This window comes from Alligator mississippiensis, chromosome 1, assembly GCF_030867095.1.
Source record: "Alligator mississippiensis isolate rAllMis1 chromosome 1, rAllMis1, whole genome shotgun sequence".
Lineage (NCBI taxonomy): Eukaryota > Metazoa > Chordata > Crocodylia > Alligatoridae > Alligator > Alligator mississippiensis.
In genome coordinates this window covers 324,678,640-324,706,442 of record NC_081824.1, presented here as the reverse complement: position 1 = coordinate 324,706,442, position 27,803 = coordinate 324,678,640, and the positions used below count along the sequence as shown (strand labels likewise).

At 43.5% G+C, this 27,803-nt stretch overlaps 1 protein-coding gene across 3 annotated transcripts in view; it reads left to right on the top strand.

The window, feature by feature from the left end:
* The window catches only part of EGFL6 (EGF like domain multiple 6), a 72,579-nt gene that overhangs the window by 16,227 nt on the left and 28,549 nt on the right, over positions 1-27,803 (top strand). For 2 of the 3 annotated variants that reach the window (XM_014607768.3, XM_059720919.1), the window contains exons 3-7: positions 2,179-2,271; positions 5,755-5,874; positions 12,122-12,241; positions 23,452-23,586; positions 26,417-26,539. In XM_014607768.3, coding sequence (XP_014463254.2) covers positions 2,179-2,271; positions 5,755-5,874; positions 12,122-12,241; positions 23,452-23,586; positions 26,417-26,539 — 591 coding nt within the window. The remainder of the gene's footprint in view (positions 1-2,178; positions 2,272-5,754; positions 5,875-12,121; positions 12,242-23,451; positions 23,587-26,416; positions 26,540-27,803) is intronic. The other variant, XM_019495132.2, reaches the window with a different exon arrangement.

Genomic DNA, 27,803 nt, shown 5'->3' with positions numbered 1-27,803 from the left:
AGATAGTAGACCACATGCTGGCTACGGTTCCTGCTGAATCAATAGGTAGAATCAACAGGTAGCTGGTAATGTCCCTCTATCATTTTCTTAATGGGATGATAAACACTGAGCTAGGGGGTGATAAATGCAGTTATCATTTCCCTGCTAGGCTAATCAAAGCATCCTACCAGGGTCTGGCTTTGTCCTCCCCCCTCAGCTCAGTGCTGTAGAAGGGATGGGAGGGCTGCTCTAGAACCCCCTGGCTTCTAGCCTGAGCTACTGCAGGCATGTGCCTGGATGTCTGTGCAGTTACAAACCAGTTCAGCCTAGCCAGGTTAGACTAACCTGCAAAGATTGAATCAATTCAAGTTCAGGCTTTTTGAATGTCTGTCCCTAGCCATTGACTTTGCTATGGTTATTCAAAGATGTTAGTAAAAGCCATGCCCTAAATACCTGGTGCAGGGGAAAGGGAAGAGAGCAGACACCTGCTGACTAATAACAAAATAAACTGTAAATTAGAAGGCTTGAACTCATAAATTTATTTACACTGAACAGAAGGCCCATGCAGCCTGTACTAGTGAACCTCTTTTCTCTAAAAAAGAAACATTTTCCTGTCAGGAATTAAAGCTATTTCATCTGTCCTTCATTGTATCAGTCACATCTACTACATACAACGCACTAATGTAGAGAAGAGAAATTTTATTTCCTGACTGTCTCATTTCAGATTTTTTTAATAGCAATATTTAACCCTCTGCCTTGGATTAGACATAAAAATAAATTATACAGAAGCAAAATAAAGCATTTGGTTAGGAATTTACAATGAACACTTAGATTTCTCTGTATCACAGAGTACCAGGAGGCAGAAATGTATTGAAGTTCTCTTGCCATACCATTAGTTTCTCCAGTATGTTTGTTCTGTCTGGAACCTATTTGTAAAAAAACACTCCATATTTAAATTCACTTTACATAAAAAGATGTAATACTTCTTGACAATTCTGTCAGATAGCTGCTGTAATTTTGGTGTAGCATGTTAGGCTCTGTACTTAAAAAGCATTCAGATACTTTAGGAAAATTTTCTGTTCCAATTTATTTTCTGTGTAATTTCATTGATTTAGACTCCATTGCCAGTTTTCTTAGAAATCAATCAAAATAGTGTTTGCAATTGCTCCGCATCTATAGTAATTTAAACTGCTCTGGAAGGGATTAGAAAAGTTGATAACTCAGCAGTATTATATAGAAATAAAGCATTTGTGGTGATATGTGTGAAAGGACCTCCCAGAGTGGACAGGAAAAGGAAGAGACATGGAGAGAGGACAGCAAGGAAGAGATCAGAGGAAAGGGGAGAGAAATCTCAGATCAAGTATTATGAAAATAAACAACACTGAAATGCAGTCCCCAGTTACATATAACATTAGCACACTACTTATGAACAAGCTTGTGATAATAAACCAGATGAGTTTAGAAGGTGTTCTTTTTCTTTCCCTTTAAAAAAAGTATGTACATGTCAGTTCTTAAGTGTCCAGTGTTTTACAACCCTTACATATTTCTTTTCACCTGCTCAGCCATAGTAAATAAGCTGAGTGGATGAGGAATTTGAGCAAATATGTACTTTGTTTTAATAGAGCCAATACAACTGCTTCAGGCAGAAAACGACTTCAGTTTTCTAGAGAACTTACACACTCCTTGTGCAGAAAGAAGGGAAGATGTTCTGGGAGAGGAAACTTGTGAAGCCACAATGCAACCCCTTATTGGCAGGAGATAGATAAGGAGAGAAGCGAAAGAATCTTTAAAGATTAATTTCTGTGGATTCAGCTTTATCCCAACCAGTGGCAGCACCTTATGATATTTCTCATCCCTCAGCTGCAAAGCTACCAGCACCAACGCCAGCCCTCCTCTTTCAAGAATGCTGCTCCAGTGTAATTCTTTCTTTGTGCCCAATTATCACCGGAGTCCTTCTTATCCCTTCCTTATACACTACCACTTAGTATCTTCTTCCTATCTTCTGTCCTGTATAGGCTAGCATAAAAATTTACTAGTGCAGGCAAGCCTTGATTTTGGTCCTTTCCATTTAAAATTTCCTCAGGGTATTATGGATTGATGCAGAAAATAGAAGGTTTCATCTTATGCTGTAATGCAGAAATGTCTCCCTCCCTCACCCCACAACTGCATCTTTCATTTTTTCTCTTTGTCTCCCTGCAGCCATCTGTGAACATGGGTGCAAGTATGGTGAATGTATGGGGCCAAACAAATGCAAATGTTTTCCTGGATTTACAGGGAAATCCTGCAGTCAAGGTCTGTACATGTTATAGTTCGTCTCCAAAATACTGTCATTCTGTATGATCTGTCTCTTTTTGGCTTCTATGCCCTATGGAAAACTTTAGGAACATTTCTTTGTTTGCAGCTGTTTAACTGAGGTTCTCAAAGGCTAACAGGTTGGTAGGCTTAAATGAAAATGTTCTAGTTGTGAAGTGTTCCCTCAGCACTGAAACAGCATCCTTTAGGTGCCACCTCCTACAATTCACTCCAGTGCCCTAAATTAGATGTATGCACTCCCTTTTATAGTGCCTGGGGAGAGTTGACCAGCTTCACAATGAGAAGAGCAGATGGGATCTACAGCAGCCAGCATGCTGAGTAGAGACTTGCCTAAGTTAACTCATAGAAAACACAGATGACTGTGTGAAATCCTTCCTTCCCTATAGCATAAAGGCCTAACTCTAGGTTGCAGAGGCATCTATTGCAGGCCAGGATTGATAGCCCTAAAACCTCTCCTGCTGTTAAGTGCCTTATTTCTTTCAAAAAATGAGGCAGGGCCCCTTGTTTCTTTTAAAAGGTATGTGAAGGAAGAGGTGATGTAACTTCTTGTTTTTTTAAGCATCTGATAGTTACAGCACTCACTTAGGATATGGGAGACCTTGGGTCAATGTCCTTCTCTGCCTGAGCAGGCTAAACCCACCTGAGAAATGCCCTAACTCCCAGGATAGGGATGCTCACCACTCCTCCTGGGGAGCCGTGCTGCTTCACAGGAAGTAAGTGAAGGTTCATTGATCCAGAGAGAGATATTAAGAATGAACATGAGTGCCTAACTAGTTGTTAGGGAATTCTATTAGTTGTGGGGAGACTTGAGTTCTGGTCTCTGCTATAGGATTGTCCATGCATTTTACACAAAAAAGTCATTTGATAAATATATAAATGGCATTAGAACCAGAGACTGGAACCTTAAACTCATCCCTCCTAGGCAAATACCCTAGCCACTAAGATGCAGAGTCATGGTCCCATTCATTTACCCGGTGAATGTTGAATTCTTTGCTGCACAGTTTCAATAGGAATGGTGAAGAGTGACTCCATCCCTTCCTGAATTCCACCCAAGTCCCATTTTAGGCACCCAAGTCCTTTTGGAGATTGGATGGGTACATGACTTGCTAAAGGTCACACAGGACATCTGTGGTGGGACAGGGAATCAAACCCTGGCTCCCTTACCTCTAGGCTAATATAAATAATTCATTATCCTGATTTTGAAGTGGGGCACTCTAGCTCTGAAACTGGAACAAGGTCATACAGGAAGCATGCAGAAGGACTAGAGACTGTACCCAGAACTCATGAAGCCTGTACTCACTCCTTTTCCAGCCTCTCAGAATGGATTGCTGAACACATTCTTTCTCAGGATTCAGGAGCAACTCTTCTTTGTTTGGACATGCCAATCTGAATTTTTGAGAACACAGATATGAGTGTGTCCAAAATTGTGCATTCAGAAACTTGAGTGCTCAGTTTTGGCTTCTGCCAGCTACTTTTAATTACTTGGAACTATGACAGCAATACACATTTTCAAGTGGTAGTGTATCTTGAAAATGTATGACAAAGAATAACAAATGTTTTAAGTAATTAAATCATGCTGCCTCTTTTTGTTGGAATCAGCTAGTATGAATGCATTTGCAAGTACCTTGCTAAAAACTGGGTGTCTGTAGACCAGCAGAGAGGCTGCTCCGATACACTGTAATTACAACGCATCGGAGCAGACTTGATTAATTGAGTCTGCTGGAGCGTGCTAATTAACACACCTCCAGCAGCTTTCACATCTCATGTATCAGTGTCCCCGTGCTTCAGAATGGTGGTGGGAGCACTTTAAAACCATTTTGAAGCGCAGGGATGCCAATACATGCGACACGGTGGGCACTTTAATTAAAGTGGCTCTTAGAGCCACTGTAATTAAAACACCTCCCTCCACCCCCTAAGCATGTGTTTAAAGGCCCAGTACAATCTCTGGAAATATTCCTTTAGCCATCTGTATGACTGTACAGATGCTGATATCATTAGAACTAGAATTGACTGTGCTCAGCCCTCTGAGCATTGTGCCTTTATTGAAATCTCATTACTCGGCTGGTATATTGTTAAACATACTGATGTATTTTGTAAATGAACTCTAACTGTTCGCTTGCTAAAAAGGTTTCAAAGGAGGAAAAGAACAGTTGTCAAACAGCCCATGGAAGGCACAAACATATATAACAAGACTGATGCCTCCATTGTCAGCAGTGAATGTTACATCGTGCAAATTAGACTTAGTAGGTTTGTTTTTCCTTCTTCACCAGCTAATTATAGGGGAGCTTGAAAATTATATGATTTCTTTCTTGTCCTATCCAAATTCTATTGAAATGTTTTGAGGATGGGGTTTAGAAGCTTGCTTAGAGAAATCATTGCCATCACAGAATCAAACAGTTTCTAGAACACAGTCTCTTGTATTCTCTCAGGCATTTGTGCCATAAGAATAATACAGGTGATATTTGTCCCTTAAAGTCCTTTAGTCAATTTTATCTCAGGCTGACTAAATATTCTTGGACTTTTATGCTCAGTTTTCACTCTTGGTTTGGCATGGAAGTTGGGTAGGGGACTAAGAAATCTTCAGCTAAAATGTGAAAACTGAGCAAGAGCCACTCTAATTAAAGTGCACCCCATCCAGCCCCCCAACCCCAGAGCATGTGTAAAGATGCCCATAGATCATAGGAAAGTAGGACTGGAAGGGGGACCTCAGAAGTTCATCTAGTCCAGCCTCCTGCTAAAGGCAGGATCATCCTTGACTAAACCATCTCAGCTAAGGGTCTGTCTAAAACCTGCTCTTGAAAACTTCCAAGGCTGGAGATTCCACAGTTTCTCTAGGTAGCCTGTTCCAATGGTCTCCCTCATAGTCAGAAAGTTCCTACGAATCTCCAACTTAAATTTCTCCTTGCTGCAGCTTGAGGCCATTGCTCATACTCCTGTCCCCTACAGTCCCAGAGAACTACTGCAGCTTTTCTCTTCACTGGGCACATCTACATGTCACCCTAACTTGCCGTAGCGACACGCTACAGCAACATAGTGGTCATGTGTCACACATCACCAGCTGCTACTTCACCATAGATGCAAGCTGCCTCATTTTAGCACACCACTGAAGCAAAGTAGCAGCTAAAAATAACCACACACCGCAGAGGAAGCACTAAAGCATGGCGCAGTAACAACATTGTTGTAGGGCGACACGTAGATGGGCCCACTCTTTGCAGTCCAGTTGATGGTTCCAGACATTGTGCTGAAGTTTGTCAGGTGCAGCAGGCTGTACACATTAACTTTCCTAGCACTCACTCAGCCAGATGGTCTGCTGAATTCCTTTCTGACAAGGGGTTGGCTCACTCTCTATCCCAGGACTTTCCCTTTGGGGATTTGAAGACATGAGGCAATGTTATAAATATATAGATCTTTAAAACAAACTAAAAAATCCTTGCCCTCATTTCTTTCCAATGATTTCTGCAGATATGAACGAATGTGGATTGAAACCACGACCCTGTGAGCACAGGTGCATGAACACTCATGGCAGCTACAAGTGCTATTGTCTCAATGGGTACATGCTCATGCCAGATGGCACATGTGCAAGTAAGTAACAGATAATATTAAACAAGTGCTTTTTACTGACTGATAGCTAATTTATTTGTGACAGGGACCTAAGCTTCAACTCTCCAATGCTTTCTGCATTGAAGGATGTGCTCTTCCTTATCAACATTTTTAAAAGTGTGGATTAAACCAAGCCATGCATGTATTTTTAGTTTCAAGATTAATTTTAGAGAAACAGACCCTTTAAATAAGGTATCAGTGCACAAGTCTGTGTCTAGAATTCAGAGTGATTTTGTCTTAGGCCCCCTCTACATGTGCAGGTAAAGGCGTGATTTGATTTAACACGTGATCCACATAATTGTGCCTCCTGCCATGCCACATGTACATAGCAGAAGGAGCAATTGTGGGATCTCATACAAGATCCAATCATGCCATACTGCCGGTGCAAGCAGAACCCAATCCTGGGCTCCACCTGCACTGGCAAGAAGCAGCCTCCCGTGGCTGAGAGCCCCCTTTGCTGAGGGGGCTCCCAGCTGTGGGAGCCCTGTGCAGCCAGGGCCAAGAAAGCCCACAGCTGAAGACGTCTCAGCCCTGGCTTTGCCTCACTGATCATCAGTTGTGGGGCTCTCAGTTCTGGATGTGCATGAAGTGCAGCTGGGGTGAGAGTCCCATCAATTCCAGGGCTCTTGGTCCTGGGGACACATGAGGTACAGCTGAGGCTGACAGTCCTGTGAGTTAGAAAGCCCCTGGGAGTCTTCAAAAGGAGGCTAGATAATCACCTAGCTGGGGTCATTTGACCCCAGCATTCTTTCCTGCCATGGCAGGGGGTCGGACTTTATGATCTGCTCAGGTCCCTTCCAACCCTACCTACTATGAAACTATGGTCCTGGGTATACATGAGGCGTAGTCAGGGCTGAGACCCCCATCAGTTGTAGGAGTCAGTCCTGGCTAGACATGAGGAGCCAGACTGAGAGCTCCGTGTGGGCTGGGGTTTTCATGCACCACACTTCCCACCACCCCTAGCCTTGAGGCTCACAGCAGTTGCAATCCTCAGGACTTGGGGTTTTCATGCTGGGCAAGACTCACCCTTGCATCTGGGGGCCCTGTCAGCTGACAGAGCTCCCAGCTGCAGGAGAGACCCTGCTACACATGCAAATTAAAGCTCAATAGCAACCAGCTATAAAATTAGTACATGTTTTCAAGGTCTAGCTTCATAGCTGGTTGGAGCTTTTAATTGTGTGATAGTTACTTTGCACATGTAGCTCATCTTTGTTAAGCCAGTTAATTGTATGGTACCTGTAACATCTCGAGGGGGGCTTATAATGATTTTCATAGCACTTAATAAACTTTTTTTTAATAGATTATGTTCTCACACTTTGGAATGATCTTGTTTCACCCAGAATGAAGGTACCAATTTAATATCTGTCCAGTACAATCTTAGATGACCCAAGCTATGGTTTTGGCAGTTCTTCCCCTGGAAGATTTTTCCACAATATATGATTTTCCCTTGATATGTAGCCTGCATTTTCCTGTACCTATTTTAATTCAATTATTCTTGATTATGTGTTTTCACAACACCCTGAACCATGACTTTTTCCTGGTGTTTACACCCTTCATACATTTATCATAATAGGTCTATGCACATTTATTCAGCTGTCGTTTTTCTAACTAGCTTCCTCATTTTCCTCCAAGTCAGTGCTTGATGGAAAGTTTCTTCCTATCCAACCACATTTTGCAGACTTAAAGAAGTTTAGACTGGAGCAGAATGGAAATTTTTCAAGGCACAAAATTTTGTCAGAAAATGCTCATTGAATGAGCATGGAATGTTTTGTTTAAAACATCTTGGGTTTGACAAGTTTGCACTAAATCCAAGGCAGGGTTGTGCAGAACCACTCCTGGCAGCCTGCCCCAGCTCTGTAGATCCAGGACTTGCAGGGTCTGTAACCCTTAAGCAGATGCACCACATAGACATGGACCTTTTGGCAGATTTGCCCTGGAATCCTGGGCTTCTCACTCTGAGGAGCCCACCTTATAGGTCTATCCTGAAGCTGGGGACCCTGGAAGACCTGTAAGAACAAAAAAGGCTTTTTGTCCTGGAAGTTGGATTTGAAAGCCTGGGAAGCCTCAGGTCGAGCTTTTGGAAACGCTGTAAGAACTTCCTATTTGGGTAAGTATTATTGAACAGAACAAGGATGAGATTATTTTTTAGGGAGTTTCTGTTTTATCTCATGTTCCAATTCCCTTTTGAATTGTTTTGGCCCTCTTATGTGCTCACCTGCTTTTAAATTATTCTGTTTTTCTTATTGTACACTGCCCTGAGCCTTTGCTGGGAAAGGCAGCATCTAAATAAGTAAATAACAGTTAGTAAGCTCTGTGTCTGCAGCCTGGGAGCAGTTCACCTGCTGGGTCTGCTCCAAAACCAGGGACCTTGGAAGAACACAGGCCCTAGGTCAATCTCCCTGGTGGGAATGCAGGATCTGTGGCTCTGGGACAGACCCACCAAATGGACTAACATAAGGCCAGGATCCTGGGATTTCAGGGCAAAGAGCTTCAACACTCTCTGCCTAGAGGATGGAGCTTGAAAGCCTGGGGAGTCCCTGCTCTAACTATGGTTTAATTCTTTGAGCTCTGTGGCTTAGTTGGAGCCAGGGCAATGAGAGCTTCCAGTGTCCTTGCTACAAAGTCAGGACCTGGAGCTGGGACAGACTACCAAGTCTGTCACTCTGGGGTAGTCTGCACTGGTATACTTGGGTAGTATGCACTGGAATGGTTTTCCAGGAGCTATAGAGCCTGTCACTGTACAGAGAGACTGCCAAGCTTTGTATTAGGAAGAGGATAATGCTGTTGCATTTATTGCTTTATATTCAGGAGCATGCCAATCTTTCATCTCATCTGGGCAGAACCCATTGGCACATGTTATACTGCTGCTTAATGGTGGAGGTGTGACCTTCACATCTGAGTTCTGAGGGGGTTTTTAGTAGTTGCCAAACAACACGTTTTTCTAAACTGCTTGTAAAACTGCTGTGCAGTCTGCTATAAGGTTGCTCTAAAGAGTCACCCATGAGATTTTGTGACCCTAGAGTTCTTTTTTAGCATGGCCCAAAACATTTTCTGTCTGAAACCAAAAACATATCCTGCAGCATTTAGGGCAAATTCTACCATGCCATGATACCCAACTTCCACTAAAAGTGGTAGAAATGGAATATGTAAATCTAAGGGCAAAAGTTAGCCTGTAGCAAAGAATGGTTTGGTCCCAAATTTCCCTGCACTGAGTGTTTTAAGTTCAGGGGTTTGTGAAGGGCCATCTCTAACCCCAAGAAATCAGTGTCTGATCCTCACCAGGTTCTATAGATTTATATATTATATATCTTATATTATATGCTATATATAAAACCTAATGACAGTGGGCATCTGCAGGGCCTGGGGGACATATTTTGTTTTGGAAACACTGTCTTTGCAAGTTTTATCAGACTTTCTGGTTGCAGAATATTGAAACAAACTTTTGGTTTCAGTTTGGTTCAGTGCACAATCAATTTTTAAGTCATTTCCTATGAATTGAAAACCCTGGTTTTTCAGCCATCTGTATTTCAAACTAACATCCAATACCCTTGTGAGTTCATCCAAAAGGTCCCCTGTCCTCTCTGCTCTACTAATTTTGACTCATTTTTGAGTGCAAACTAACATGCTTATAAAATGAAGTAGCACTTCTCTGAGACTACTGTAGTTTCATTTCAGTTAATACCACAAGACTTGTTTTTACTTGCCCAGTTAGTACTGAGGTCACTGGCTTTTGGAAGCCAGCATTGGTGAAATTGCTTTTGGGCAAAATCTTTAGGGATACAAGTCTCCACAGCTACATTCAGTAGGTCCCTTTTCTTTAGCAGGAATAGACCCATATGTAAATTAGTATTAAGAACTATAGATCTAGGAGGAGAGGTAAAAATGAAAAGAAAGTCTCCATTATAAAGCAGTTCACAAAATAAAAATGTCAGAGGACTGTATTAAACCACCAGTGCCTAGACCTTTCTGACCTCCGGACTGGATGAGTGGTGCAGGCGTGGTCTGCAAGCTGGATCCAGTTCACAGGCTCAGTCCATGGGCCCAATCTGGCACAAGATTGGCACATGGGCATATTGCTATGCATGGTCCTAGCTTGACAGACTGCATTGGGCCCTGGTCCCACATGCTGAATTTGGCCCACTGCCCTAGTGTCAACCCTGCACACCAGATTGGGTCCACCATCTTGGCCCTGGCCTCACACACAATAAATTAGGCCCGTTGGCCTGGTCCTGGCCCCACACACTGGATCAAGCCTTCTGTCCTGGCCCTGCACATACCAGATAGGTCCCACTGCCCAGTCCCCAGTCCCACATGTACTGAGTTAGGCCCACACCCCTGTCTCTGCATGCCAAACTGATTCAGCACACAGTCATGTCATCTGGCCTCTGGGGCTAAGAAACATGGCGGTGGGGGAGCAGTGCTCCTTGCTGCCAAATTTCAGACCTGTTGAGAGCGCTGGGGGCTAGATGAGACAGCTCTATGGGCCAGAGGTTAAGTGCTGCTGTATTAAACCCACTATCTAAGTTTGGTAAGAATTGTTATGTGGGATCAGGCTAGTGCTCCATCTAGTCCAGCACAGACAACTGTAGAATAATATGTTCTTCTAGAGAATTTCTTTCTGTCCTTTGTCATTGTAAAGTTGTTTTATGTTCTGAAATATGATCATTTATAATCCCTCAAATTTGTTGATCTTCTCTATATAGTGCCATGGTGACTATGCTTCAGTGACTTCAACGATACTTATCTCTTCTCTTCAGAGAGTAAACAAATGATTGTAGGGAAAATGAATTTTAGCATAAGAAACAAAATCTAACAGGAGTATGTAACCTATGCGTTCAAGAAGCATATATTACATTCATGCACATATGCATACATTTGGCTTGTTTATTTCTCATAGAGAGTTAGTTAGTTGTGTTAATCTGAAGTCAGGCAGAAAGGGTAGATACGTACCTCATAGACTAAGTAAGTCTCTCCCCCTTTTTTTCTGTACATCAAACCATTAAATCTTTAACACAAACTGTTGGCTAATATTCAGGTTTTAGTGGGTTGTTCCCAATACGGGGTGAATTGAATGATGAATCTGATATTTCTTTGATATAATTCTATTTATTTACAAAAATATTCACACAGCTCCTTTTTCTCAAAACCTGATAGGAATGAAACAGGAAAGAGTTCCTTTGCTCATAGTTACAAGTATTTCTCAGATCAGAAATTTGTCCTAACACGCTCTCTCTGCCTTTTCTCAGGATCACACTGCTAATGCTTTTCTGCCTGTCTCTGTAGCTTCCCAGGTGTCTCTCTTTGTGCTTCAGTGTTGCTTCATCTATGCCTGTATAGAGTGCACTCAAATGCTAAGTACAGACATTCAAAAAGCCCAAGGCGGAATCGATCTAAGTTGCACCATTTTCTGTAAGCATCGTAGTTTAGATCAGTGGTGAACATAACACTCATTCACCCTTGGAGGGGAGGAGGACAAATCTTAAACTGGTCTCCCTCATTTTTAAATTAGTCTATGTATGCCAGACTTCTGTTCTGTTATGGGTAAAGACCAGTTTCTGATCACTTATACTGGTAACAGTGTAATGTCTGTACCTGGCCAAAAAGTATGAGCCTCTCAGTTAAAATCTTTCACTTACATTGCTCAAATTCCTAACTGGACTTGTTTTAGGTGGTGACTGCTGTTTCAGCTTTCTCTTCCACAAAGGAGCTTTATTGCTGTTTACATTTTTCCTGAATAAAACATAACTGTTCCATCTACCAGCTTTAAGGAGATTTTACCCAACTTGCACTAAAACAGTAATCTGGTAGCAGTGACTCAAAGTTCTATTTTTCTATCAGTTTGAAGAGCTGCATCGTTGCAAGGTAGAGCTGTTGTTTTACTTGTCTGTACCATGTTATTATACTTGATCAGACCCTGCAAGAGGTCAAAAAGCAATACCTACCCCATGAACTTACAGTCTGAGAGAGGGAACAATAAAACACTGAAGGATACATGCGTGGAAGAGAAAGGAAGGGGAAGAGGAATAAGAAAAACAAAGAGGAAAGAGAAGAAATAGCTATATTGGTGTGGCAGACATGTAGATACATCTCTTGTGCTATTGAGTATTATTATGGATGCATAATTAATGCAATGAACAGTTGTTAAGAACAATGGGAGTATTTTGTTTTGCTAAATGTGGAAGTAAATGGGTTAGTCTGATTCCAGTCTAATGAGCACTTCTATTGCCAGATTCCAGGACCTGTGCCATGGTGAACTGCCAGTATGGATGTGAAGAAATCAAAGGGGATGTGCGGTGTCTATGTCCATCAACCGGACTTCAGTTGGGACCTAATGGAAGAACATGTATAGGTATGTTCGGTGGGGTGTATTTTTCTCTTCTAAATTTCTTTTCTACAGAACCATTTAGAATGGACGTGGACAAAATGGCAGGTCTGACTGGTGGACGCACTCCATTTCCCAGCAGTCCCTGTCTGCATCGTTGCAGCAGGTGTCTATGGAGGACCCAAGAGCTAGGGTTTCCATGGAGACTGGCCCCAGCTGGGTGGGGAGCTGCTCCAGGGCTGAAGATGGGATCTTGCATGGGTGACAACATGGTTTGGAGCAGGGCAGAGCTGTGATTCACTGCCTGCACACCCCTGTATGGGGCATGTAGGCAGTGGATTACAGCTCTGCCCAGGCTCCAGAGCATGCTGCCACTGCCACAAATTCCCAGCTCCGGAGCAGCTCCCCACCCAGCTATGTTCCCTGCCAGTGCTGGTAGGCCCAGCCTCTATGGAAACCTTGGCCCCACGCTGTCACAGCCTTGTCACTCCTGGGGTCTCCATAGAAACCTGCCACAGTGATACAGGCAGGGGCTGCTGGGAAATGGAGTCCACCATGGACCCGATCCAGCATGGGAACCAGACTTTGCCCACCCCTGATTTAGAACAAGTCCTACATCTTAAAGGGTTTTGAACTGAAGCTGAGGCAAAACTAATTAGTATTGAGCTCTTCCTCTAGGCTCCAGGTTAGAGCCTTATATTATTTTTCAATGTAATTATCCATACTATTTTGTGTCACAACCCAAAGTTGTGGTTTTTGTTTGTGTGTGCTTCGGCACTGCTAAATTATTTTCCCACTGATTGTAGCTTTCTTTGCACGATAGAGTTCTCTGCTGCAGGAGAGAACTCTGGTGCAACGGGGGATTTCCCGCCAAATTACAGTTTCTTTGCAGGGTGCATTTCTTTGCTGCATACTAGTGATGCACATTGCAAAGGAGTTCCCGCCATTTGTATTTGGATTCGCGCCACATTATTGGCCAGTTCCAAATGTAGGCACATGTGGCAGCTAGCTATTGGCTTGCTAGCCATACAAAAGGCTTGGGTAGCTTCCGCCCAAGTCGGAGGGAGGGAGAGAGAGAACTCTGTGTGAAGATCTCCAAGTGCTGCGGACCCTCGCGGACCCAACGTGCCTCCCCTAAGCAGGTAATAGAGGCTTAATAACCAAACCTACAGAGCTTTCGCTTCTAGCCTCTCCCCATCACTGATCGCAATCTCAGACGTATCCCTTTCCCGTAAACCCAATTTTTGAACCCGCGGAGCCTAAACAACTCTGGGGAACCAAGAAACCGAACTGGACCCGCGGAGCCTAAACAACTCCATGGGAGTAATTGAATTTGTCGTGGTCCTCTAGCGAGGATCTAAGCAGAGCTGTGCCTGGAAACCTGTCCAGCCTACACCACTACCATCTTCGGGTGTAAGTAAACAATCTTTTCAATCAACCACTACGCGTTTGTGACTAATTCTAGCTCGCCGCCGGTTCTCTCCGACCCCGCGTGCCCGGGCTGCTGGCCACAGTCCGCATGCGCAAAAGACGGGCCGCGGATCGCTCCTCCCGACTCGCGCCTGGCGGCGGGATCGGTGCCCGGCCCGCACATTTTGAATATTATAGGACACTATAGTTTTCTTCTATGGCCAGTCCCATCCCTGAAAAATGACTGTGCTTCTTTTGTAGTAGGGTCAGAGTGTTTCTTTTAACATATTTTGGGATATTAAATGAAAGAATAGCATCCATCTCAAATCAAATACCAGTTCTATCAATTTACCTTATATGGTTAGACAGAAAACTTTCCTACCAGAAAATGGAACTATGCATTTTTTGTGTTATATGAACTGTACATTGTAAATACAATTCATCTGATTTTTTTTCTGTACGGTATAGAGGCCTTGCCTTAATGTCACATTGTTTAGGGAGTTGTTATGTGAAACTGCAATTGTGGGCTTGTTCTGTTGCAATCTGATTTCTCAGTTCAATGCTATAATATAAGGCAAGACCACCACATTGTGAAACCTAAAAGGGCAAGGGCTATTTCTTACTGAACTTAAATGAACATCTTTAAACAACTTTGATCACTGTTTCTGGATGTTGAGTGAACCTGCCAAAATCAAGACTCTTCCACAGAATACAGAGCAGGTGGCAAACTCAGCAATCCCAATTATCAACAGCCTTAAGCTACATACCGATAGAAGGCTGGGCTTGCTGTTGCTCAGAGATGCATCATATATCCACATGGCTTTGAAATTTTACATGATCAGAGCAGAACATATGTATCATGATGTTTAAATCGCTTTTCAGATCAGAAGAAATGTTTAAGATTCTTGGATGAGTCATGTTTATATCATCTCCTTAAAAAAGAAAAAAGAGAAAACGGGAAATAGTGTTCTCCTTTACTAGGTTGTAGCCCGGCTTACACAGCTGGACAGCGGGGTCAGGGGTGTATTCTACCCTTTATTCCTGCACACACATGTGGGCTACTCATACCAGGAAGTGAACAGAGCTTTGCTCTACACTGTTAGTGCACTGACTTATACACTGGAGATGCAGGTTTATTGCATAATGTAGAGAGCTTATAATTCCCCATGTTACAAATTTAACAGAAGTAGTGGACTGGGAATCATAGGATTAAGACTGTACCTAGACCAGCATAATAAAACATGGCCCCTTGCTCCAGACTAAACCACAGCTGAGTCCACAATGGAGACGTTCAGTAGACAATGTTTGCTTCACAGAATTTGGGAATTCGCTGTTAGGGATGACTGAAAGACTAAGGACAAAAAGCTGACACCTTAATTTTATTCCCAAACTGGAAAACTGAATAGAATTTTGGTTCAGTTCAGTCACAATATTTTGTTTCTAGTTTGGCCTTTATTTTTTTTAGTTTACAATAAAACTTGACATGAAAACCATCTTCAAAGCTAAAACCTAAAATTTGCATTAAAAGATATTGGAATGTGATGTCTTGACAATTTAGAAAAAATTTCAACATTTCTTTTGGGTTGGAAAATATACCAAAACCAAATCATACCATTTCTGTTTTGACAAATAAGTATTTTGTAGGGGAAAAATGGTCAGAAATTTCTCAAATACTTTTAATGAAGAATTTGTAAAACTTCCAGTCTAGTTAGGCAACTTTTGAAAACTGAAATGAAAAAGTAAGAAAATATTATTTCCTACAGTTGGTGACAGGACAATAGAAAAACTGTCCCTTCTATAAATATTATTACTTGTTAAAATGTCTCTAACATATAGATAATATGGAATATTTCTCATTTTTATTGCACCCATCACAGTGGTATCTTGTCACACTACAAGTGATTTAGAGTCGCATGTAGATTATGAAAAGAAAGCTTAGAATGGGATGTCCCAGAGGAACACGGAAATAACAGTAGCTATTCAGTTTCAGATGTTGATGAGCAAAACATTTTAAATGAATGAACTCTACAGCCAAAAGAATATTTTGCATCATGGAGAGTTTTAATTAACATGTCGAACAGACAGGAAATGAATTTTAACTAGATTGGCAAAAACAAAATTATGCACAACCTTTCAAGAAAAAGATTACTTATCAACCCATAGACACTGCTCTAAAGAGGGACAGTTACTATATAAATTGACCTTTTGCTACACAGCTGGAATAGCAAGTCATACATGAATTTCATGTGACCTGAAAGCATTTTATTGCTTTTAGGAGCTATAGAGTGAACCCATATGGATACTTGGCTCAGCTTCCAAACAATAAACATGCTATGGTGGGAACATTATTTCTCTGCTCAGAAATTAAATTAATATGTGATGGCCCATTTTGAATGTATCAGCAGGATTCTCTTATCCAACCACCCATTGTAGTTTTATTATTAACAGTTGTTTGAATTATTTAAGAGCTTTTTGAAGTCAGGCATTCAGGAAGTATGGATTTAAATATAGCAGACAGGTCTAGAAGAAGTCCTAAAACTTTCTATTAGCATTTCTTACATCCATTTTTATTGTTTCGCGTTTGTTGCATCCCCATGCTTAAAAATGGTGGTGAGGGTGCTTGAACTTGTGCGGGCCGGGTCAGACCCCGGGCCCTTTTCATCGCTCTGCACGCGGGCTGTGGCCAGCAGCCCGGGCAGGCCGGGTCGGAGAGGGAGGTCGCCGAGCTAGAATTAGGCACAGACACATAACGGTTGATTTTAAGATTGTTTTACTTACACCGAGATGGTCGCGGTGCAGGCTGAGAACTTGCTTGAGTTACGGTTACAACAGAAAACACGAACACACGTGGAGTTTGCTAGGCTCCATGCAGACAAAACACGAACAATCACGTGGAGTTTGCTAGGCTCCACGCAGACAGAACTCCGGATGTCCAGGACAAGCGCGCATTAAACTCATCGTTACGTCTTATAGTAGGCTCCGTTCGAAGACGGGAAGAGGTGGGCGGTGGATCAGGCCGCCAAACTCCTCTGAGCGACACACAGGGTTTCTATTACCCTGCCGCGCACACCCAGAGTCCCCACGAGATGGATGCGGAGTCCTCTTCGGCTTGGGTGGAAACTGCTCAAGCCTCTTATACGGCTAGCAGGCCAATCGCTAGCCGCCACGTGTGAATAATTTAGCACTAGCCAATTGCGGGGCACGAATTTGCATACAACGAGTGGGAAATCTTTGCACCGTGCATTTCTGTGTTGCAAAGGGAAATGCACCCTGCAAAGATAGCTGCAAAGTGGCAGGAACACTCCTTTGCATGCGGGTTCTCTGCGCAGCAGAACTCCTCCGTGCAATGAAGCTATAAACCCACGGGGATAATTCGAGTGCCGAAGCGCACACAAAAAAAATCAGACCTTTGGGTCATGACAGAACTAAAGCTCATTTGATGAGCTTTAGATAAAATGCTCCTGCCACTATTTTAAGCAGGGGGATGCTGATACACGAGACACAGGAGGCTGCTGAAGCGCAGCAATTGCCACATTGGAGCAGCCTCTGCACTTGTGTATAGGCGCCCCTTATGTGACCATGGAAGTGTTATTTGGGCCGTGGTCATGTTACATTTGTAGCACACCTCTACCTTCAGCTCTACAGAAAGCCAGTGGGTAGACATTCGTGCTATATAGTGTCACAAAAATGGCGAATGCACTAGAAAAGTGTACCTGTTTCAAAGAACTTCTCTGTAGCACCACATGTAGCACATGGACAGCTGCATATAGTGATACAGGGAGTCTCTTGGACCCTAGCATCCCACTGTGCTCTGCTCTACCCACTTCCCTCTCAAAGTGGGGAGGGAGAGAAATCTGTGGGGTCCATGACAGTCTTTTGGGGCAAGTTTTGCTCTGCCACTGCTCTGGTCACCAGTGAGCTGGGAGGCAGCATGCTATCAGACAACCCTATCACCACTCTGGGCAATGAAACTGCAGCTGTCAAAAACAGCCTGTCCTCTCCCCTGCTGGGGAAGGGGGACTGGTTAGACTGTCAGTAGTTGGGCTCATTGACAGGGTCCCCTGAGGGGGCACAGGAACAAAGGAGCAGTCTTTTATCACCTCCTGGTTAAGGTAGATATTAGGAGAATTTGTAGCACTGACCAGGGGACTCTGAATGTGTGAACATCCTATGACGCACTATTTCTGTAGTGCTACAAAAAGCACTCTACAAATTAACATGCGTCCAAGGCTTTAGTTTTCCTGCACAATCAAAAATAATAGCAATTTCCTACTTCACAGAGATATTATGGGAATAAATATATTAAAGACTGGGAGAAGCTCAGACAGCAAATAGTGAAAAGTATATAAGTACTATAAATGGATATACATTTAGTCTCTTTGTTGGGTACAGAAACATCTGTTTTTTTGGCCCTCAAAGTTAATCTCAGGCCCTAATATTAGTAGTGATCCGGCTACATGTCTGAGCCATGCACATAACTCAGATAGTTAACCATTCGGGTGCTAATATTTACCTTCACAATTCGTTCCAAGTACAGTCCTTAACTAAACCGTGTATACTCCAGTTTGGAAACCTGGGCTCTACTTTTCCAGGAAAACATATTCTTGTATGCAAAGCATATTCTTGTATCCTAGTAAGAGTAGGAATGGTTTAGAGCAGGGCTTGAATTACATGTCAACTCTTCGAGGCGGGGGAATCTGCTACAGTGGCAACCAGAAGGAGCTGCCACTGCTGCTGCCGCCTGGGCTGTTTAGAAAGGTGCGGGGTGGCCAGAAGCTGACAGTCCATGAGGGGGTTCTTGTCTCTTATGGGGAGGTCAGCCCCCTCAAGCTTCTCTATAATTTGAACCCTGGTCTAGAGGTAATAGTGTAATATAGTATTATATATAATAATTGCATCAGAATGTTTCAAAAGGCAAGGATTTCTTAGGATGATCTCTTTTATTTGACCAACTGTATAGAGTTAGACTTAGACAAGCTTTCAAACTCAAGACATTCTTCATCAGGTCTGAGCAATGAAAGCCAAGACAGCATAGTAAAGAAACAATTGCAAGAGAGGGGAAAAGATTCTCAGGGATAGTAGACAAACTCTTAGCAGAAGAAAAGTACCTGATCACTGATTACTGGGGGCATCTACACATGCCATTAAGGCAATGTTATAAACTCCAGTTCAGTTTGCACCAGAGTCAGCTGCTCTGGGGCACAGGTGTAGATAGTGATACTTTACTGCAGTGCTAATTAATCAACACTACAGTAAAGCGCTTGAGTAGATGCACCCACTGATACAAAGCCTATCGAAAAAGAGAAGGGTCTTTCTCACCTTTCATGTTCGGGGAGAATTTGGGGATCAGGTAGGTTATAATGAGCCATAAAACCACTATCAGTGTTAAGTGAAGTTGTTGTGGGTGAGGATGATGTGGAGGATTTGTGCAACTTGCTGGAAATCTGAGTGTAGTCCATGTTTTTGTAAGTATTTCAGGCAACTGTGCCTTCATAGTGTGGGACATTAGTATACAGGCTGGTGACATTCATGGTTGCGACTACGACCTTCTTGGGGAGGTGGCTGATGTTCTGGATTCTGTTGAGGAAGTCTGTGGTGTGTTGTATATAACTTGCTCTTTGATTGACAAGTGGTTTCAGGCTAGTTTCTGTGAATCTTGATAGTTCTTCAGTGAGGATACCACAGTTTGATATGGTGGGTCTGCCAGAGTTATCTTGTTTGTGGTTCTTTGGTTGCACAGAGAAGTTCCTGGGACAGGAGAGTTGGGAATAAGTAGAAGTAGGAGCAGGGGGTTGGACCCGATGATCTACCACAGGGGTGGGCAAAATACGGCCTGTGGGCCAGATGCGGCCTGCCAAGCACTTCCCTCTGGCCTTTGGAGCCCCTTCAAAACCCATGTAATGGCAGCTGCCTCTCTAGAAGCCTCCAGTAGCCCGAGTCACCAGCTGCAGCACCTCAGGCTGTTCCCTTGGGTTCTGGTTGTGAGGCGACCAACCCTGACCTCAGCCTACCCCAGCTGGCCTCGCCCCGCCCCGCCCCGGCTCAGGCCACGTTTGCAGCTTGAGGGGGGCGGGGGGGCAGAACCTGTGGCGCCAGTGAGGGGAAACAACATCTGGGCCGGGTTCTGCTTTGCTGCATGGGACTGGAAAGGGTCCTGCCCCACAGGTAAGCCCAGGAAAGCGGCTGCTGGGCAGGCTTTCCCCGTGCTGCTTGGGCCATGCAGGGTTGGGCTGGGCCTGCACTGGGGAGGGGAAGCAGGAGCTGGGCCACAGCTGTGGCCCAGTCAGCACCAAGAAGGAGAGGTGGCAGCGGAGCCGTGTACCACTTGGAACAGGATGAGCCCAGCAGGAGCGGCAGGGGCTCAGCTTCACTTTCCTCCTGCCTGCACCAGTCAGTCCCGAGCAGCACATGATTCTACCGCCACTTCTGCTGCCCAGTGCAGACCTGGCCAGGTCCGTCCCATCCGGAGCAGCACGCGGCTGAAGCCAGCTTCCCACATGCTACTGGGGACAGGAGAAGCCCGGCTGGGTCAGCACTGGCCAGCAGAAGCGGCGGCGGTGTTACCAAATTTGCCCATTACTTTGGGGTGTGCTCATTTATTAAGGATAGTTTCTAGGGTCTTGGTGATTCTGTCAATGTGCTGCTTGTGTTACTATATGGAGCTGTATTTCTCCCTTCTGCAAGCCCTCACCCCCAGTGGAGCTATCTTGCAGGACTCAATCTCAATGGGACTGGGTTCCTCCAGTCACCAAATCAGTCATACACACAAACACACACACACTAACGTGACACGCCTGACCTGGCCGGGCTGATCAGCATGGACAGGCTGACACCCTCATATGTCAAGAATCAGTTCATAAGAGCAACAATAAAATGCAGTCAGACACAAGCACACAGGTAAACAGAATCCCTCTGAATCCGGCTAGGTGTCCAGCTGACACCCTTATGGGCCAGCATTCAGTTCATAAGGGCACGTCTGAGTCAAACTGGGTCAATCAGCCTGTACAAGCTGATCCCCTTATGTGTTTCAAACTCAGCACGTCCCAATCTTTGGCCTCTTGATGAGCAAACCCCACAATAATTTAGGCTTCACAGGGATCTTTAGCATAGGTAAAAGAAGTGTTGCTGCAGAGCACAGGAGGAAAAAGAAGCAGAGAAGGAAAAATATACCCAATTACTACCAGTTTGCCTATAAAACTTATTTATTGCTAAGCATATGAAATATATAATAGTACTAGTAGTAATAGACATGCAAAAGAAAAACAAACACAAACAATGACAATACTACCCTGGTTTCACTAAGTATTTGGGGAAACTTAGCTCAAGCTTAACTGATACAGTTCAGGTTCAGAAGTTTATGCCTACAAAGAAGAGAGAACGCTGTAATCTCACCTAATCCACGGTACTCAGGCTGCAAAGCTGACAGGCACAGTCCGTAGCACAATCCTTGAAGAGAGAGACGATCTGTTCTTCCAGTGTCCCAAGAACGACAGGGGATGGTGTCAGCACAGGAGTTTTCTTCTTCTTTCCTTTTCCTTCTTTCCTCCTGCTTCTTCTTTTTCTTTCTTTTCTCTTTCTCCTTTTTTAAGCACACACACTTACAGATTTTTATACCCTCAGTTCAGCTGCTTTGAAGCACCCTCAGTAGTGTAAATCATTGTCTTTTCTATCGACAAGGGGTTATCTGGTTTGGACCATCTCAGGAAACTGATTGATAATCAGGAAACACTTAAGATTAGGGAGTAACCCAAATACTTGGGAGCCAGCTTGAAATTCCTATGGATGGCAGATATACTGATGGGATATCTCATGGTTTCTTCAGGAACAATAGATAGCTTGCAGCATCAGGATTTGGGATTTTTACTTGTGCACAAGCCTCAGCTTAGCATGACTTTTCCAGATCTAAAGCAATTATTGGGGTGCTCATAACCTTTTGTGGAGAGGACTTCCACCAGTCATCTCGGGAAAGATACGACAACACCTGGGATTAGGGCTCCAGCAGGCTGGATGCTGTGATGAACCCTTAACCATTGTTCAAATGTTGCCCATACCCCCTCGGACTCGGTCTCTTGCCTCAGCATTCCCTAACCCGGCAACCGAGTTTTAGTCAATCAAGTTTAAATAGGCCTCCCATAGTGGGACCGGGGAATGTACGGCCCGAGATGCCTATTAAACTTAGAGCTGTGTGTGTGTGTGTCTGGGGGGGGAAAAGTCCTTAGCAAATCCGGATTAGAACTGGTCTGATAAATGCTGAGCTGGGTGTGTGTGAACATGGGTTGATTAACATTGGAAGCACAGATTCCCCATCATGCAGCGCTCTCCTGCTTCTCTGGTCCCAGAATTCACTGCAGTCTCTGCTTCAGGCTTTCTGTTCTCCATCTCTCATGTAAATGAATGGTCATCTGGTTCCATCTCGGATGCAAATGAGACCTAGGGCAGTTGTTTCACTCTTATCACCCTTATCTGGTGAGGGTCTTAGGTGCGTCTCTCACTGCATCTTAATCAGTTTCATTTAGGTGGGGGGGGGTGAGTCCTTTGTGAGTCAGACAGACTGCATCCTGTGCCAGGGTTGCCCAAGAATACAGAGCTGAGGCGTAACAGCGGAGCCTCCTCCTTTTGGGACCAGCTGGCAAAGGTAGGGGGAAAATTCTGGGGGAGGTCTGATGCTCCTGAAACCCCACTGCTGGGGCAGGATGTTAGAGGGCTTACAACCCCTTGCTACCTGGTAAATTGTGCAAGGGGAGGGACTTCCGGTGGCAAAGGTCAGGGATCAGGGGGCGGGACATCCAGTCCCAAGATGGGGACCAGGGGGTAGGGCAACCGAAGGGGCGGGGTTACCCATGTGGCCCTCAACAGCTCACCAAAACTCATCAAGCGGCCCTCCGCCCAAAATAATTGCCCACCCCTGATCTCTACCAGGTCCCTTCCAACTCTAGAAAACTATGAAAATGTTGCTCTCTGACCTCCTTTGTGGGCATTCTGCACTCAGCACTCCCAGTGATATAAGTAGGCATCCTGCTTTTAGGATGCCTGCTATAAGAAAAAAGAGATGCTAATTAAAAACAATGAATTCATAGCATACTCAGAGGCCATGTCCAGATGTACAGGCATGTGCAGTTTGTTACTCAAATGAAATTAGTAACATTTAACTGCTTAAAACCAGTTTTGGTTCTCAAACTTTTTTCCTTGTTGGGTTTTCCAGCCTTCCCATATCTAGTCAAGATCTCTCTCTCATTGATTAGAAAAGGTAAGGCCCGTTTGCTCTCCTGGGATTTATGGCTCAGCTTGTATACTCACATTCTAGTCATAATGGGAACTTCTGTCTCATCAATTCATGATTTAGCCCTCCAAGGAGCAGTGGAAGAAAATGAACAAAAGACATTTTGCTCTTCCTTCCTTCCCTGACTCTCCCTATTTCTCTTAAATCATATCATCTGACATTTTCTCCCTCTACTCAAAGCATAGAAAACACAGAATTTGTGAAGCCCCTTCCCACCCAACTCTTGACTGTGGGACAAACCACTATCCCTAATGGTAAGAATTGCTGTTGTCTGCCAGTCTTTCAAATGGCCTATCATTTAACATAGCAGCTCTCCAGGTTCCCACTGAAATTGGCTAAACTGTCCCCATTCCTTTCCTGTAACCAGATACAAAACAATCCCCAAGCATAAAAGCCAATGGTAATTTTTTATTTAACATAAACATTTTGAAACTTTTGACTTCAATAAACTGTGACCCTGACCATTGTTCAAATGACTGCCACTTTTTGCTTCCTCCTTGACCTTTGTCTTCTCCTTAACCTTACCAAATTCCCTTTTCACTCCTAGATATTGATGAGTGCACCACAGGGAAAGCTATTTGCTCTTATAACCGCAGGTGTGTCAACACTTTCGGAAGCTACTATTGCAAGTGCCAGATTGGTTATGAACTGAACTATGCCAATGGCCATTACGGCTGTATAGGTAAGATGTAGGAACTATGTTTGTTTGTCTTTTCCCCTTCCTACAACATACATTTTTCTTGTCATTGCTTTACATGTATTGGTTTCTGTTTGGAAGAATGGCTCAAAAACAAAAATTTGCTTAAAGCCTCCTTGGGACATTGAGTAGTTTCTATAGCCTCATGACAGATAAGCTACATTTACTAATATCAGTAATGATTTACAATAGGACCTGCAATGTTTGTATCTTATCTTGCCAAGACCTCTCTAGGCACTTCATAAAAGATGTTCAGTAGTTTGTAGTGCAGTCTGCAGTGACAAGGAAACAAATGACTACAAGGGGGTATTCAGATTGATTTAAGGATGCTATTTGAAGGGTTATTTGATTTCTCCTGGCATACAATGCATGGTATACAATCATATTCACACAGTCATTTTTTGAGCTAATCAGTAAAGTGAATCCTGATGTCGCTGTCTGTTTATAACGAGATGTATATGTAGCACAGGCAAGAAAAAAATAACTGCCTGGAAATTACAGGTTTTAATTATTTTGCAGATCCATGTAGTATGCAGGTACCGTCTCTGAAGCCCCTACACAAGTCAAATGCAAAAACAGATGAAAATAATATCCCTCATTGCATTCCATTAACTAGTGCCTCCAACTGACCCCCAGGATTTTTTAAGAAGAGCAAAACTTTAGTTGTTAGAGCAGGCATTGTAAAACATTGCTCTAATAATACTGTACGCAAGGTCCAGAGGGAACTAGATTAACAGTAAACCCATACAAGAGAAAACGAATGTTTTGTTTTGGGATATCGTTAAAGCAGATCAGGAGGCTGAAGTCTGGGTTATACTCTTGCTGTACTCAATCCCGCAAGAGCACTGAAACTGAAAAAATAGCCTACAGTTTCAGATATATATGTGGGCATGGGGAAAAATGATGAGGTTTAATAGTTGAGGCCTGGTTGATAGTTATGTTGAGGCCTGGTTAATAGTTAGAACTCTGTCAAACTTGTAAATCTGAATCTCACTGGCACTGCCTTTTGAGGCAGAGGTTTCCTCTTTGCTTGTTTCCAAAGTTGACCTTTATCAGCTAAAAATAAATCATGGTTAGATAAAATATGAATGGGTGTAAACTCTGGCTGTGGTCACACATAGCTTTAAATTATTTTAAAAGGAGAGAGAGAGGGGCTTGCCCTTTGATAACATGCATCAGCTGTTCTGATGTAACTATCTGTCTGTGCCTATATTGATATAAATGAGTTAAAGCACAACTGTGAACTTGAACAGAAGAAGATTAAAATTACAGCATATTTGCTCAACTTCTACCAGTGTCCGAGCAGATAGAAATAATAGTTATGTTGGAAAATCTTATGTCAGCATAATTTAATACTGGCATAACTTTTACATGTGTGCACAAGGTTTTCATAAGAACTCAGCTCCCTCATGTGGGTTGTAATGAGAAAAGCCCTTGTCCCACTCTGCAAAATCAAGTGGAGCAGAGGAAATAAAAGTTACTGTTGTTGTTTAAACATGCTGATATCAGTTTAACATAGTGGATTTTATTGAATTTTTTCCTAATTATTTTATTTTTTTACTACAGCTGCATATCTATGCTTGGCATTTTACAAACACAAGGACATGAGGTAGCTTCTGTATAGTCTTACAGTCTCAAGGCACAGTTCTGCGACTGTGACTTTCAATGTGGTTGATGTTGGACTTAGAGGTGCTGTCAGGCAAATTGGGAACTAAGAAACTGCATATAATCACTGCCATACTTATTCTCTTAGCAGAACAATACTTAGAGTCTAAAGGTGCTTGTACATGCAGTGGGTGTTTAATTTTCCCTGAATTGAAACTATGGATTCAATTAGGGAGCACTAAACCCTGTTGTGTGTACATGGGTGAGGGGGCCCAATCCTTTTTTTTTTCTCCCAGCCTGCCTGCCTCTCTTGCAGTGAGGGGGTAGGGGGAGAGGGGCTAGCTGCCGGTGGGCTGAGCAGTCCCTGAGCTGCATGGGGCCCAGTGCTTCCCTCCGCAGCAGCAGTGCACCCTGGGACCACCCGAGCCAGGTGCCAGCAGGTAGGTGCCCCCTGGGGGGTGCTCCCACTGTGGAGGGAAGGACTGGGGTCCCCTGCAGCTCAGGGACTACTCAGCCTGCCAGTAGCTCGCCCCCTCTCCCCCATCACGGGAGAGGCAGGTAGGCTCCAGTACCCCGTGCACTATCCCCACTGCCTGGGACCGTCCAGGAACGGCTGACTTGCCCCTGGGCAAGGCGGCAGAAGGGCAGCTGGGTGTGCTAGCAGCAGAAGAAGGCAGTGGGGATTGTGCATGGGGTGCTGAAAGCCCACCAAGCATGAGCTTCCCTGAGTGTGTCGGCTTCCTGTGCCCCATCCACCTTTGCACTTTGTTAGGTAGCAAACTAAAACGACTCGGAAGGATTTTACCTTGCTATGTTACAAAGTCATTTAAAGCTGAATAAGCCACCAAGCATGTAAATAGCAACGCCATTAAGCAACGCCATTAAAGCGGTGCAAAAGGGCATTTAAGCTGCTTTAAAAGCCAATTTTGTGGCATGTACAAAGGCCCTAAGGACTGAATTCTGCTCTCACTGATATCATTAACCAAAACCTGCTCTTGACTTCACATGGAATAGGGTCAAGCTCAAAGGTAACCAAATGGCCTTGAGACCCACCCAAGAATGAATTCTGTTGTCATGGCTGGTTTCAAGATGCTCTTGATCTAATGGTAATGCTAAAACTAGCGAAAAGGACATGAAAAATACAGGTGGGTTGTTATGAAACTGTGGTCCCAATATGATGTTTTTTTCACTAAATGATTCTTTTTCCTAGATATAAATGAATGTGTTACAAATACACACAAGTGCAACCTTCATGCAGAGTGCCTCAATACTCAGGGATCCTTCAAGTGCAAATGTAAGCAGGGCTATAGGGGAAATGGACTTGAATGTTCTGGTAAGTAATGGTTGAGCGCAAGAGGTATACAGTCTCTTTTCAAGCAACTGATAGTTTCTAGAACTTTTTCTAACAAAGGTCTATATGACCAGGCCTGTAGTTCTCAGCCTATAGTAGTTCAAATCCCCATTGAAGCCATATATATGTGAAGTAGTGTAATGAAGTGTGGGGGACAACCAGGGCACCAGCTGTGTTACTGGACCAGCCACTATTGTGCCACCAGCAGTTCAGCCAGTGACATTGCCCAGCCTATGCACCACTGTGCCCATGGCACTTGGACATCACACTGCATCTTGGTGTGTGTGTGTGTGTGTGTGTATTATATGACTCTTTTTATGTATAATACTACTAATAATCTATTGACCTAATTCTGTTCCCTTACACTAGTGCTGCTACTCTAATACCTGGGAGCCACAGTGGAGAGCAGAATGTGGTCTGATCTATTTTCTGTCTGTTCATTTAAAAAAAAAAAAAAAAAAGAGCCTAATTTTCCTCAGACTGTGAGACTGGTCCTGTGGAGAACTATCCAGTCCTTTCCAGAAAAGCTACAAGCAAGCTCAGGAAAAACTAGGATGGGGAAAAAGGATTGCCTTTGTGTTAAATTATTTCCACTTATAGTCAGTCCTCTGAATAGTGTGGACATTCTCTGAAGATGTGTTTGCTTACTACTAAATGAAAATGAGCTTCCCTTCTGTCCACACACACAGTGTGCAGTCAGTCCTTTTACTCTTTAGTCACTAAGATATGTTATAGTTATTCTTATGAATAATCCTGAGATGTGCTGTGATATTATATTATGTCCAAAATCTTATTCCTGTAAGTGTTACCTAAAAGCCTTCCAGTAATGCATTAATGCAGCATGATTAGCGTGTGTTATGTTCTAGGTGCTTTACAGACATAGTGATTTTTATTTTATGCACGAGAATCCTTATTTCATGTAAGTCAGAATTTGCTAAATTCAATTTGGACCTGGAGGGGGTGGCAGCAGCTCCCTTTGAAGTCACTGGTACCAACTCCAAGGGGAATTGCACCCACTGTTTGCCCACAGCCTATTAATTTCTTAATGTTAAAATGCTTATTATGGTATACAGCCTTGGAAAACTGTATTTAGTTCCAATGAGTATGGTACACTAACAAAATCAAAACCAGATAATATGTTAATATTCTCCCTTCCTGTCATCATGAATTGATGTACCTTTCCATCAGGTAAATGCAAGTCTGACTTGTGCCACATGAAACTGATTTACCCTGACAGAATAAAGCA